The sequence below is a fragment of the Corvus moneduloides genome, chromosome 11 (assembly GCF_009650955.1).
Source record: "Corvus moneduloides isolate bCorMon1 chromosome 11, bCorMon1.pri, whole genome shotgun sequence".
Lineage (NCBI taxonomy): Eukaryota > Metazoa > Chordata > Aves > Passeriformes > Corvidae > Corvus > Corvus moneduloides.
The window spans coordinates 8189832-8204039 of NC_045486.1; the positions used below are offsets into that span (position 1 = coordinate 8189832).

General features: G+C 43.2%; 1 protein-coding gene across 33 annotated transcripts in view; it reads left to right on the top strand.

Annotated features, from left to right (window-relative positions):
- Window positions 1-14208, top strand: part of CADPS (calcium dependent secretion activator) — a 210860-nt gene that overhangs the window by 166593 nt on the left and 30059 nt on the right. For 15 of the 33 annotated variants that reach the window (XM_032120999.1, XM_032121000.1, XM_032121005.1 and 12 more), the window contains 6 exons: window positions 623-769; window positions 3851-4006; window positions 6790-6937; window positions 11205-11219; window positions 12550-12624; window positions 13687-13770. In XM_032120999.1, coding sequence (XP_031976890.1) covers window positions 623-769; window positions 3851-4006; window positions 6790-6937; window positions 11205-11219; window positions 12550-12624; window positions 13687-13770 — 625 coding nt within the window. The remainder of the gene's footprint in view (window positions 1-622; window positions 770-3850; window positions 4007-6789; window positions 6938-11204; window positions 11220-12549; window positions 12625-13686; window positions 13771-14208) is intronic. The other 18 variants (XM_032121003.1, XM_032121033.1, XM_032121006.1 and 15 more) reach the window with 3 other exon arrangements.

The window sequence follows — 14208 nt, forward strand, 5'->3', positions numbered from 1 at the left end:
ACGATCAGGGCACAGTCTTCACAGAGGAAGAACCTTGTAGTTCACTGTTGCATCGCTCCAGATTAGCCCATCTTTATTTGTAGAGGGTCTAAGATAGAGAGGTTTTGCAGCAAAATTGCAACTCCATTGAACTTGGTGGTGAGAAAAACTCTTATGGCTGGAATTCCAGACTCTGTTTATTATTTCAAATTCCGGTTCCTTAGCAGATCTCTGAGTTTAGCTCTTTCATTCAAGTCTGTGTGTAAGAACTGAGACTCTTCCTTAAAAGAGAGATTTTTTTGGAAGAAAAGCTGCTCTCTGCGCTTTGAAATGGTATCAGGACTTGAAGGTGCAGTTATTTTCACAGGTGTTTGAGTTTCTGTTAATTTGCTACTTTGTGATTCTTCTTTTCATTCTGGTTTGCTTTTTTGGTTTTTTAAGCAATTTGAATTTTATAGCAGACTGCAAACACAGTACGTTTAAGCTTCCATACTCATGCTTCTTTCTGATATGTTTTGCTTTGGTTTTTTAACTGTCCTCATGCTGTGAACTTTGCAGATTTGTTTCTGAGTGTCATGTGCTTCTGCTACATCGGCATTGTCACTGTTATGGTATTTTTTCTTTCTGTCTGTTTCTTCCACAGGAGTTTAACAAGTAATCTGCCCAATGTGAATCTACCAAATGTGAATCTCCCTAAAGTACCAAATCTACCAGTTAACATCCCACTAGGCATCCCACAAATGCCTAGCTTTTCTGCACCGTCATGGATGGCTGCTATTTATGATTCTGAGTGTGTATTCAGTTCAAATTAGATCTCATTTAAATTTAAAGTGATCTTGGCATGGATATGTATTGTTTGTTTCTGTGCATTACATAAAACTTTAAAGAGTGATACAGTTAATTAGATGCTTTCTGAATGAGACACCAGTGAATTTCTGGCATGTGTATTTTGAGGGGTTTTTTGTATAAACCTTGAAAATTTGTCTCAACTCCCACTGAGAGTTTGAGGAAGTATCTTGCTTTACAAAATAGCTGTCAACACTGGGGCATGGTCTGAATAACATACAAACCACAGAACTTATAATGTGACATTATGTGTCTCAAGCAAACAGTTTTGTTCAAAAGAGAAGATGAACCAATTTCAATGCCAGTCAACCAATTTCTGTGGACCAGATGTAGATCTAAAAATGGATTTTATTTAATACAAGCTCTGCATTTCCCAGGTAATTTTTGTCTTGATTTTGATGAAGCAGTCTAAGAAAGAGGAGCACCCCGTAACAGGTTTTATTTGTGTTGGGGGATGTCCCAGAGAGCAGTTAAAGCTCCATAGCCTTCATTACTGCCCAAATAATGCCATAACCAACTAAAGAAAGACATTTTCAATGTGCGTTTTAGATTATGGCTTGGAAAATAGTGTCAAAGCAGTCACTCTGTAGGAGCCTTTCACTCTGTGCTCCCAGGTTCCTGTCAGAGTGTCCCAGGGTGTGTGTGTGAAACTCAGGGGGAACATGCCACAAATCCCCAGCACAGATTAGGCAAGTTCTCTTACAGGAGGTTTCCCACTGAGCAGTGTGGAGGGTGGTACGCAGTGGGCTCAACCCAAATCTCATCATTTGAGGTAGCTCATTTCTCAAGATGTCCTATCATGGGAACTGTTACTTGTCCATTCTCCTTCTAAAATCCTAGAGAGTTATTTAGGGTTGGCATAGGGTGGTCTCAGTCAGCACTATGGTGCTTTTCCCCTATCCTCTCAATAGATAAAACTGAAGAACTCCCCCAAGAATCCCCTGTTCACTGTTACTGAAACACCCTCGGTTACATCTACACCTGGAGTCCACCAGAACGCCTCTGCCATTAGTCTGGCACAGGCAGGATTGCAGAGCACTGGTAATGAATGAAAGTAAAGAAAACACTGATGTGAGATCTTTTAAAATAGATTTTAAAACCTTCTAAAATATTGGCTTGGTTGTTTATGTTTCAAAGCCATACAACTCATATTCATGCTAAGATAGTTATATTAAAGGCTAGCTTAGGCAGTTGTCTGTAAAGAGTACCCAAAGTTTTAATCTTTCTCTGTGCATGCTTTGTGGTATTGCCCTTGAAAGATAAGAATCATGTAATGACAGAAAATTGGATAATTCCTCTGAAAATGCTTGAGCATCAATGGTATATTGCAAGCCGCCTGCGTGATTAGAGTAATTGTGGTGCTCCCAAGCAAAATACGAACAGTGCATTTTGGAAATGAATATACTATATTGTTTACTTGAATGGAGTCCTAATCAAAAGTGAGAAAAAGACTGAGAATAATTCTTTAAAAATTTTGAAACCAAATGGATGTCATAATATTGCTGTAGTAAATAGCAATTATTATATTTGTACCCATTTAATCACTTAAAATGTAAATTCATACAGTTCCAAAACTGGGTTTAGACTGTTAAAGCTTGCTTACACCCAAGCACAGGTTTGAACTAAAAACTGGTAGTAGATGAACATTTGAGACTGTTGTCCAAACTGGTCCCCTGGCTAAAGCAAATGCCTGATTCTTTATCTTTTCATCTCCCTGGTTTCCTTTTATGCACCCTACCCCTCCATCAAGGACATGTTACCTGTTGCTTAGTGTCAGATATGTTTCTCCTACAACTAAGATGATTCATTCTTTATCTCGTTGATTCTGCTAGCCCAGTATCCCACAGGACCCCTCTGGCATGTTGGGACTACAGCTCTCACCTGGGAGTAGCCCTCTTTGCATTAGTTCCAAGCTCCTCTAGCATTAACTCAATGCAGCTGGCATCTGTCACAATAGAAACACCCTCCCTCATCTGTTTCTATAGATGATGTCAGCACAAGTGGTAATGCATGGTGTGTTAAATATCTTATAAATTACTGTGTTAGCATTAGTGGTATGCGAGGAGGGGGTTGAAACTCTTGAAGCTCCCTTGGTAATTGTTCTGATAAAAAAAAAAAGTGAGGGAGAAGAGGAGAGGGAGAGAAAGGGGTTATGGATGCATAAATTTCTCTGCACAAACAGAGTGCAATCCAGTCCTGTATTTTTATTCTGTAAGTGGAGGTTTGAGATATAATTATACTGTGAAAAGAGCTGGTGTAGCTACACACTGCAGGACCAAAGACTTCCATCTGGGCAGGGGTGTGGGTACCAGAATATATGCTTGTGAAAGAAATTGAGAATTCTGTGGCAGATCAAAGTTGCAAAATAAATTTTTAAAAATGTAAATTTGTTGTCCTATAATTGCATTTGCAAAGAGAAAGGTGCAGTGGTAAATCCTGCCGAAACTCCTGGATATGAGATGTACCCTTAGCTCAATTGACTTACCCCAATTTTTTTTCAGCTGTTCAAGAGATAAAGCGTGTCCTCGCTCACCACTTGTTAGCACTGTCCCTTACCTGGAAATAGGGCTGTACTGGGGGGACAAAGCAAACTCAAGATATAATTTGGAGGGGGGAGAATTGCATGAAACCCTAAATCTTAATAACTGCATACAGCCTAGTATGGCAGTTATTATTGATCAAGGATTTTCTCCCACAGTTCCTGGCCTTAATTCTTAATAATCACATATGTTAATGTGGTTATTAACTAAGGCTGATTTTTACCATACACACGTTCTTCCCGTTAATATGTGTAACTCATGATGTTGTCTTACTCATCTGGTCTGGAAAGTTTTGTGGGTGATGACAGCAAGGTAGATTAGGCAACTGTATGGTAAAACTCAAAATCCTGATGGTGGAGATGGCCAGCGTTGTCCTGTGTATGAAACTGCTGTCTGCCTTACACTTGTTGCAGGAACGGTCTCCACATCAGGTTGCAAAGACCGTGATGCCACTTTTGACTTTTGTTCTCATTTTGCCCTGCCAGCAATGGATCAGGCACCTCAGAAGATATGTTCTGGAAACTTGATGCCCTACAGACCTTCATTCGGGATTTGCACTGGCCTGAGGAGGAGTTTGGGAAACACTTAGAGCAGCGCTTGAAGCTTATGGCGAGTGACATGATCGAGTCCTGTGTGAAAAGGTAGGTGCCCATGAGCAAGCTCCTGTTTCTCACAGGAGCTCACAGGATGCAAAGCCTAATCCACCCTAGAACTGGAATTCACCCCATTGCTGTGAAATGTGGACTCTCCCAAGCAGGCACTTCTCTGTTGACACTCTGGAGAGTGCTTATTCACAATAAGGCAATAAATCACCCATTCTTTTGGGCTTTGTAGGTAATTACTTATTTTCAGTGCTGCACGTGAGGTCAGATATTTGTAAATGCAGGTTGGTGTGATGATGCTGAATGCTGAAGGCATAGCCATAAGAAAGATCCCAGTGCCCACCTAAAAGACACAGATACATGAAAAAAAGACGAGAAAAAATGATTTTAAAAGTGGGATAGTGTGTTGCTTGGCACACAGGTTTCACGTCTGCCGTTGATTGGGAAAAGCTGTTGTATCATCAGCCACATTATAGTATAGTTACCTGCAGATCTTCCAAAACAGAGATATCTTTAAGCAAATTATAGACATATTGGCAGCTGTCATTTCGAAAGCAAAATATTGAAGTTAAATTTCCAACTTTTCCACAGGAGTTTATGTCCATTTGCATTGGAGGTAATGAGGCAAGAAGAAAAAATGAACTTTGTATTTCATTGTGCAAAAATTCATAGAAAATGAGATGAGCCAAAGAAAAAATGGATGCCAAATACAGCTGATACATGCTAATATTAACTGCAGCGTGTGGTGTGGCTGTTCTGTACTGCAGTTTTCTGGCCACTGTGCAAGTGTGAGTGTGGCATTTATTTTCAGTATGATCCTCACCGGCTGGATGTGCAGTGTCAGCACAGGGGAAGGCACGTTCAGTCCCTGAAATGCAGGCAGGAAGGCAGACAGCTCAAGGTTTATTCTCTCACCATTCTGGAATAAACCCCAGTGCATTTTAAGTGCAATGAGATGCATTGCACTTAATGTCTTTGACATCGAGCAATTTATTGCAGCAGCTCGTCTTTGGTCCTGTGTCTGGCACAAATACTGAGCTTCATTTGTCCTCCAGTTGTCAGGCTGTCCTTTAGGAGAAAAACCAGTGCTGAAGCTCTGCTCGCTGCTCTGCCCCAGCACCACCTGCAAAACTTATTTTCTGGTTTTTTTTCTTTTCACTTGGAGCTAAGGCTCCTTTGCTGTCCCTGCAGCACAGTTATAGCTGCAATGATCTGTAAAAATCAGACCAAGTTAGCTCAGCTGAGATAACTGGGAAAAATAAGGAAACTTCCAGGTACATCTAAAGAAGGGCTTGTGTGCCTGGAAGCTAGGTTTTTTTCCCTGATTTGCCTGAACCTTTCTACAAATGTGTTGCCCCTCTGTAAAAACCTGGCCCAGCTTGTATTGGTACAACTATATATAATGGTTGTGAGCATAAGTAAGTAGGAACATGCTCCTTTCCATGAGGAGATGGAAAATCCCAGTCTTCTTGGGTCCTTTCAGTAATTATCAAGATTCTAGTCCCCGAGTCCAGGCTAAATCTGGCACTGGTAATTAAATCAGTTCAAATGCCACTGCTGATGTAAACCAATATGCTGCCTTCCCTATTTATATCACCTGCAAACAGGGCCTGGCTAAGGTTTCTTTAGCGATTTCAGTTTGACACAACATTTTTCTTCACGTCTGTCTCTGAACTGTTGAATCCATGGAGGAGCCACCCTGCCTTCCACACTGGGTTGTATTTTGGGGCTGTCAGGAAAACAGCCCATGCAAGGAAGGCCTGTTAACTAATAAATCCAGGCAGAAGGACCTGTATACCAGCTCAGATCTGATCCCAAGAATGGGAGCTTTATGTTCGTAAATGAGTTTTCATTTGCATAACCCTTGGGGGATTGTTCAAGTACAGAATTACTCCTGAGCTGCAGCTGATATTATTTGTTATTTCTAAATTGAAGCTCCTATGTTAATTTATTGGCAGATTCTGTCTGATGTGATAATTCTTCTGTGTTAGGTTAGATTAGTGAAGTACCTCTGGAATATGAAGAGGGGCTCTGAAGAAAGCCAAGGCAGTGCTCACCTCACTGGAAAGCATTCCTGTGTTAGACTCACAAATGCCTTGGTATTTAAAATAGGACACAGTATCATATTTTGTAGGTTTTAGTCTGATGAAGCTTTTCATGTATCATGGTTTGTTACTGCCAGGGATGTCAAATTTGATCTCAGTGAAACGTCAGGAGAGCAGGGAGGTGTGTGATGCGAGTGTGTTCATATGCACATGACTCTGCCTGTGCATGCTTTGCAGACATATTCTGGTGAATTTGTGTGGTGCAGGGAAACCACTTCTGTGAACTTACAAGTCAATTAAGAACGTCCAGCCAGCAAATACTATCATACCACCATAAATGCAATGATCTGGCAGTGTCTTTTCAGTCAAGAAAGGAAGGTGTTTCTGTTATTTGTGGTTGATATCAGAGAGCAATAGGAGCTTCCTTTAGTATGCCAGGCTGTGGTTATCAATCAGCTAATGCAATCAAATTAAAGATATGTATTGACACTGCTGTTTGTAACATCATCACACTGTTTATCAAGCATAAGGGAGTCACAGTTTCCCTGAAACTGTTGAACACTTCATAAATAGTGTCTATTCTGGAAAGGGGGTTTCTTTTTAAAATGGAAAATAATTTTTAGAAAAAACACATTTGTAACAATTGCGTTATGGCACTCCCAGCAGCATTCAGCTTTCTGGCTTCTCAAACTCCTCTCAGTATTGTTTCACATTATTATTATTGGCTTCACTATGTTTAAAAACAACCAAAACATCTTTTTCTACTTTCCTTCACAGAACAAGGATTGCATTTGAAGTAAAACTGCAGAAAACCAGCCGATCAACAGATTTCCGAGTCCCTCAATCAATATGCACCATGTTTAATGTCATGGTGGATGCCAAAGCTCAGTCTACAAAGCTTTGCAGTATGGAAATGGGCCAAGAGGTAAAATGCAGGTTCTTCCTTTCACAGCTTTTAAAGGCAATGCCATGAAATTTCCTGTCTCCTGTTGTGCTCGTTTCCGAAACGTTGTATCGTTTGTGGGTTTAGCCTTCCATAGAGAGTGTGCAGATGAGTGTACAGGGGGTTGCTCTCAAATCTAATGAATAGAAACAATTGGAATCCCTGTCACTTATGAGTGGCTTTTTGCAAGGACTGTGGTATGCATATGGTATCTCTCGAGCTTGGTTGTTGCATGACGACCATATAAATTGAGTCATTAACTGCACCTTGGAGCCAGGTGTCGGCAACACGCTTTCTGTGTATGGCTATTTTCTGTAGACAAACATAAGGAAAGCAGAACTGCCAAGTTGGTGCTGTGATGCATGTAAAGGAAAAAAAACCCCAACAAAACTACAAAAATAAATAACTTCCAAAAGTAGATTGAAATTCTGGCTGCTTTGCCTTTCTCAAGTACTGGCTGTAATCAGCACACTTGATCATTCTGGATTTCCAGGTTCATAATGACTCAAGTTCCCAAACAACAAATCTGTTTTAATTAATTGCTGATTTTTATTTTCTTCTGAAGCCATAGTTGCAGGTTCAAGTTTCTGTGAATTGATCTATGAATTAGAAAGACATGGCAAACTGGAATGAATTAAATGCATCAGAATGCTCATTTTGCTCCAGTGACTTCAAGTCAAATTGAATATTCATATACCAGTCTAGAATAAATTCACAAATGCTGTTCGGCTCACCTATTCCGCTGCTTGTCAGCATTTCCTAGATATGCCTTTTCACTACAGCTTTTCATGGTCAGATTTTGCAGTGAATCACTGCTAGTTGTTCCTGTGTTTTTTCAGTTGTTCACCTCAATTGGTTCCTCTGAAAGAACTTGCTCCAAAGGCCACTGGATGCAGCAGGGCTCTCTGCCCTAATGTCAGTGGTGTTTGGATCAGATTCAGCTGTTCTTTTTATTTTTCTTCTACATATTTCAGTTATGACATTTTATTTGCGACACTCACCTTGTAAGAGTTTTCAGACTGCCCATCATAGGTCTTCCCTTGTCCTCCAGGTCAGCTGAAGCAGATCTTGAGTGGGCTTTTGTTGTCCAAGCCTGGACATGAACTTCTCTACCATTTTCTGTTCCATACTCATACCCATTTGTCTCTCCCAATCCCTCAGCCTGCAGCTGCTGCAGCATCTACCCTGGCAGTGCCCCGTCAGCTGGGAAGGTCCATGTTTGCAATGCTCCCCACTGCAAACCAGGATCAAACCCTTTTACAGGCACAGTCGCTGGGGACAGGGAGATTTTGGAGATCACGGAGACTCTGATATCATGACAGAGGAGGCTCATTGCATTCATTAAACTGTCAGGTTAAGTATTCAGATGGCACAAGACCGATAACATCAGCTGTGCCCAAGTATCATGTGACCAGGCACTCACTGCATCTTTCCATGCTGACTTGTGATACTCTCTGCTTGCCACAGTTTCCTCCAAATTCTGAGCATCAGAACTGCAAGTTCGGCCTGACTCAGACTGCAGGAGACAGGGGAGCAGGCAACCACGCAGTTGCTGCTGGGCTGCAGCTGCAATCAGCTGCAAATCTGCCTGTGCCACTTACAGGAGGTGTTTGGTGCAGCAGCTCAGGGACAGCTGAACTCCTGTGGCAAGCAACAGTTGCTGGGACATGAGGTTTTTAACAGATAGCTAAACTAATAGACCTGTAAAGCCGACGTAAATTATTGGTGCATAATTTACCATTTAGGGCTGCTGTATTTTATACACCCTCCCTTTTTCTTTCTTTTAATGAGTGTTACTACCTCCCCCTCCATTCACTCGTGCCTCTCCGTGTTTTTGGCTATCTCCATCTCCTCTTCTTGAAGCTGTCCAAACCTGTGTGCCAAGATGGTCAGGCTGAGGGGTGCAAAAGCTCACATATAGATCTGTCATTACAACCTAGGAGGGGAGGACAAAATGCCACCCCACCTCTTCCAATCCCGTTGGAAATGATGAGACAGTCAGATAGGCAGCAGAGGCATGGGAACCTGGGTTTCCAGCCGTGTCTTTCTCAGTAGTATGGGGAGTTGTCTGTGGTCTGTGCCTCACTGAGTCCCCCTGTGACCCCATCTCTGGTGTGTAGCAGCTGCACACGTCAGCAAGGGGAGGAATGAACAGGCAGGGAGGGGTAGAAACTCTCTGATGGGACCATCCATCAGTGCCACAGCCAGCACATGGCTCCTCCAGCCCATGTCCCTGTGCAGACAGTTCAATGGCAGCAAAAAGGGCTCACGCTGCTCACCACAGTGTTCAGGCAGGGTCTTTGGCTTAGACCTAACCAGAGAAGACATTTTTGTTAGAAACAAACCACTGATTTCTCTGACAGTTCAGTCTGTATGTGGGCAGAGACTCTCTCGACACCTTCCTTGACTTTGCTGTGTGGATTCCCTCCCACCCCAAAGGCCTTCCCTTTCACACTACCTTCAGCCACACTCACTTTAGCAGATATTTGAATGCATTTTGCGAGCATTACCCTGTGAAACAAACACCCATCATTTCATTCCATTTCGTTGTCTCTAAAGGCAGCTGTTAAAACATTTGGTAAACATACTTTACCATCTTAAATATTTATTTTTCCTCTGAATTTTTAATACATCTAAGGGGATAAATGTATGTATTAAATGTTTCTCAGTTGGTCTAGTATGTTTCTATTTAATATCTAAGGTCAGATGGTCCTTAGAGAAATACAACGTACACACAATCTGTTACATGACAAGGCAAGATACTCATCACATAAAGTCAAGTTGAATCATTGTAGTGCACTGATTATGGATTGTAATAATTGAGCTAATAGAAAGCTGTGATGAACTTGATCGAGAGTGGGGGCTACGCTGCGTAAAGCAAACCAGCTCTGCGATCTTTAACCTTGAGTGTTTTCATGAGGAATGTGGAAGGAGCTGTCGGAATTGCTGGTTTTGCGAGCCAGGCATCTCTAGCAGCACCAGGCACTCGCTTTCCAAACCGCCACCATCTCTGACCCTGTCCTGGCCGAGGCTCCCCTTCCTGAGGTGGACCTGGGGCTGTGGCACTGGTGGCACAGGGTGCACATGGCTGTGGCTGCCTGGGGCAGGCCCTGTCCTGCATGGTGACTGCCAGGGCACCAGGGCTCGCTCTGCCCTGGGGATTGCGGCTGCGATGGGAATGAGCACTCAGGGTACTGCTACACCACCTTGGTGCATGCACAGGCTCCTCTCCTGCTCTCAGAGCTGTGGTTTTATTCCATTGGGGCTCTTACTTGCTTTTGAAACAAGCTTGTAATTGAACATGCATTAGTCAGTGCATTTCACAGTGGATTGCTTTGCACACAGCTAGTCATGTTTGAGTTCAAACTCATGACTTACTTGATGAAAGCAGTTAGCTGAATGCTTGTTTGCAAAGTTTTACACACACAGAAAATGCGGTTGCAGAAGGAAAACATCATGGGAGAGACACCCCTTCTCCATTTCCCTTAGGAAGTCCTGGCTGTGTCTGCCAAGCACATCAGCAGCTTCTACCTGTACCAAGCTGTTACAGGTCCCTGACACCCCACAGCTGCATTCCAGCTGTGCTGGGAAAGGCCAGGTCAATCCTGGGAGCTGATAAGGCCTAGCTCTGCATTAAAGATTAATTGTAACTATGATCCCATAAGGGACTTGTGTATGTCTTGACCTGCAAAGCAGGACATGGGAATGAAAGCTGCCAGTGCAAGTATCACCCGCTTATTTGTGTATGTTTTTCCCCCGCGTGGGCCCAGCAGATCGCAGCCTGTGGCATGGCGGTGCCAGTTTGTCCTCGTGTCCAGGTGAGGCTTTGAGTGCCCCCAGCCACGCCTTGGGCTGGGATGTGCTGTGCCATGTCCCCTGCCCTGGCCCTGCCACCCCAGTGAAGGCTGTGCGGCTGCCCCGAGGCTGAACCCTGCCTGTCGACAGCCGGTTCCCTTCCTCTTCAGAGCCAAATAAAACCATAAGAGAGTCAGGTGTCAGCTACAATCCGGTCCTTTTGCACTGTTTTACTGCCTGCAAATCCTACAGGTAGCGATCTCTGGTATTTCAGTGAACGGAGGTTTTGACCCCATTTCATTTTCCATTGCTTATTGTTTCTGTGCATGATGCTGCTGTTCTCATACGTCTCTTTTTTTAAAAGATTTTGGTTTATTTATTGTTTATCTTCATATGTTCTTTTTCCTGTCTTTTGCACTTTCCTCTTTATTTCTGTCCCCAATCATCTGAAAAGTTTGCAAAAGAGTGGGTAAGTCTGTCCTACTTTTATTTTCTTTTTCCCAAATTCCTATATTAATGTTACTTCCGTAGAAAAAAATCCACAAACTGTAGAGCAGTTCAGAGTACTGATCAGACACTGAGACCAGCAGCTAGCATTTGTAAAGCCCTCACAGTCTTCCTTCCCAAAGTCTGATTAGTATTTAAAGCAGATTTGTCTCTTTCAATGTGATTTGATGTTAACATTTTAAAACAATATTAATGCCAAGTGGTAATGAATATAGTGACTAGCACCAATGCTTGAAATGTTTGACTGAAAAATCAAATGTTTTGTGTTGGAAAGCAGTCATAATCAGGATTTTCTCAGTCCATTGAAAATAAGAATATACTGTATGTTTTCACTAATTAAATCTTGTATTGGAAACAGGTCTTTTCTAAATTAGTAGAAGACTGTATTTTAGTACCTATTCTAGCCATATTGCAGCTGATTGCGTCAGAGCTCCCAAGCTGAGCAAGGTTTGGCATGTGCAGAAATTGGGTTGAAGACTCAGAAACGCTGGTGCTCCAGGCACAGGCCTTGGTCAGCCAGTGCTGAGCTACTGCCATGGGATCTGCCGTTGTCCAGGGCTCAGGGCTGCACTGCCTGCTGGCTTTTGCATGGGACAAAAAGGCTTGTCATGGTTTGTTGGGTGGTTTTCAAATCTATCTCACAGTATAAAACAGCAAAGTGTTTGAATGAGTGCTTAACTTGAGCCATGTGCCTGCTGAACCTAGGGTAACACAGGTTCAGCTGCTTTGCTGCAGTAGGTGGGAAGGGTGCAGCACCATTCCCCGTGGTTGAGCCCACTGCAAGCTCCCCTGAAACAGCGCATCCTCCCCATTCCCATGCTGAGGGCTGGGTGGTTTGTGGTGCCCTGGGAAAGGGCTGACTATTCCCCTCCAGCAGCAGGTGTATCCCATTGTGCGCTGCAATCCATGTGCAAGATGGGCAGGATAGTGCCCATGGAAGTGGAGCAAAGGGACTTCGGAGTCTCTAGGAGCACTAGGTGCTGGTTCTCACAGGGATGGTAGAGCCTCCCCTCTGACATCCACACATGGCTTCCAGAGCTGCGGGCACACAGAAGAGGGCAGGGTTTGCCCTGCTTCAAAACTGATGCAGGATTTTCCTGAATTCAGGGTCTCTGCTACAAGTGTAAGTAGTCACTGGCTACTGCAGTGGGGCCGAGGGTAATAAGCTGCATAATTCTTTGGTTTAATACTATATATTGTGGCTTACCAAGGGAAGAGACTGACAAGTGTAGAGCTGTTGGCTGTGATCAATGCTAATACTTTCCTCCCCCTCTCCTTTTATTTTTCTTTAGCACCAGTACCATTCAAAAATAGATGAACTAATTGAGGAAACCGTCAAAGAAATGATAACACTCCTAGTGGCAAAGGTAACCCTCGGCTTCAGGTGAAGTGATTCACTGTTAACATTGCATCTTTAATATGTGCGTTTCCATTAAAATGTGACACATTAGGATGTTGAATTGGCTTCTTGTTTCTCACAGGCAAGATCATACATCTCCCGGTCCTTTCATGGTGACTCTTTGTTGATTAGAAACTGCGTGAGATGTAATACTCTGCTAGCAGGATTGCCATACTGGGCCAGAAGTGGCTTTAAGGAAGGGGTGTTATGTTAAAGGGGATGGTCAGCATCACCTCACGGCACTGGGGTTAGCTGCAGTCAGGGGGTGGCACTGCTAAATGCTGCTGCAGAGCCATTGGGGTGGCATGCAGAGGTGGTCACCACTCCTACACATGAGGTTGTGTGGACAAAATAGCTCATCTTGTGCAAGATCACCATATGCTCTTCCAAGAAATTAATTTCGAGGTGACAGTAGTGGGAAATACATTTGAAAATGTCAGGTTTAATTGTTTGGAAATTGTTTTTTATCAGAGTCAGCTCCTGTAGCTCAGCTGCCAGCATTCCCCTTGGGTGGTTGTGTAGGTCTGGTGTGTTGTGCTAACACGGAGGGGAATTGGAATGTAAGGAAAAAGATGGTGGGGTGTGTTTTCCTCTAGTTTCAAACTTTCTGAGAACAAGTCATCCCTATTATACAGTGGAGACCTTTAAACATGATCCGCCAACATATGCCAGTTCAATTCTTCTGCAAGAATACCCAGCTAGCTGCGTGCTTGCCATTGCATACTGGGAGCAGGAACCAGAGCCTTCCCCATCCAGAGAGGCTCTGCTGGATTCCCCACATACTGCACCCACCTTCTGTCCCCTGCACCACCCAGGACACTGAGGGGTGATTCCCAGTCAGCAAGAGGTGCACCACGGCAGCCAAAAGGAAGCACTGCATTCTCCCCACTCCCTGCCCACTGTGCTCAGGGACAGGTGGTCCATTCCTTTGGCAATGCTGAGAGGTCCACTGGCTTCTTTGAGGGTGATGCAGATTTTTACACCTTTTTCCAACTATTAAAAATAATTGCAGTATTTTTTGTCTTCATAGTTTGTCACCATTTTGGAAGGAGTTTTGGCCAAACTGTCTAGATACGATGAAGGAACTTTGTTTTCTTCATTCCTGTCATTTACTGTAAGTACAGACCATCGTTTCCTTTCTTTTTCTTTTTCTTTTTCTTTTTTTTTCCTGAGTTGTAACCTCCTGCCCTCCCAGGACTAGATCAGCTACCTAATATTTATTCCATTCTGTGATGTTTGATCACTTTAACCCCCACATGAATAGACAAATAACCTGTATGAAGATATACAGCACATAAACACCCCAGATGCACAGAGTAAAGCCATCTCCATCCATTGTTCAGCTTGGTGAAGTTTATTCTGTAGAGGATACATATGAAGATAAAAAAAACCATTGCACTGTACATGCAATTTGCTTCATTGTCACTCTCAGTCTTCTGGCCATAACAGTGACCATCTTACATAGTAAACAGCAAAATAAGGGAGACCTAGGGCATGCCTATGTGTTTCTAAAAGAGAACAAGGTAGGGCAAATGCCATGAGGTCACGAAGC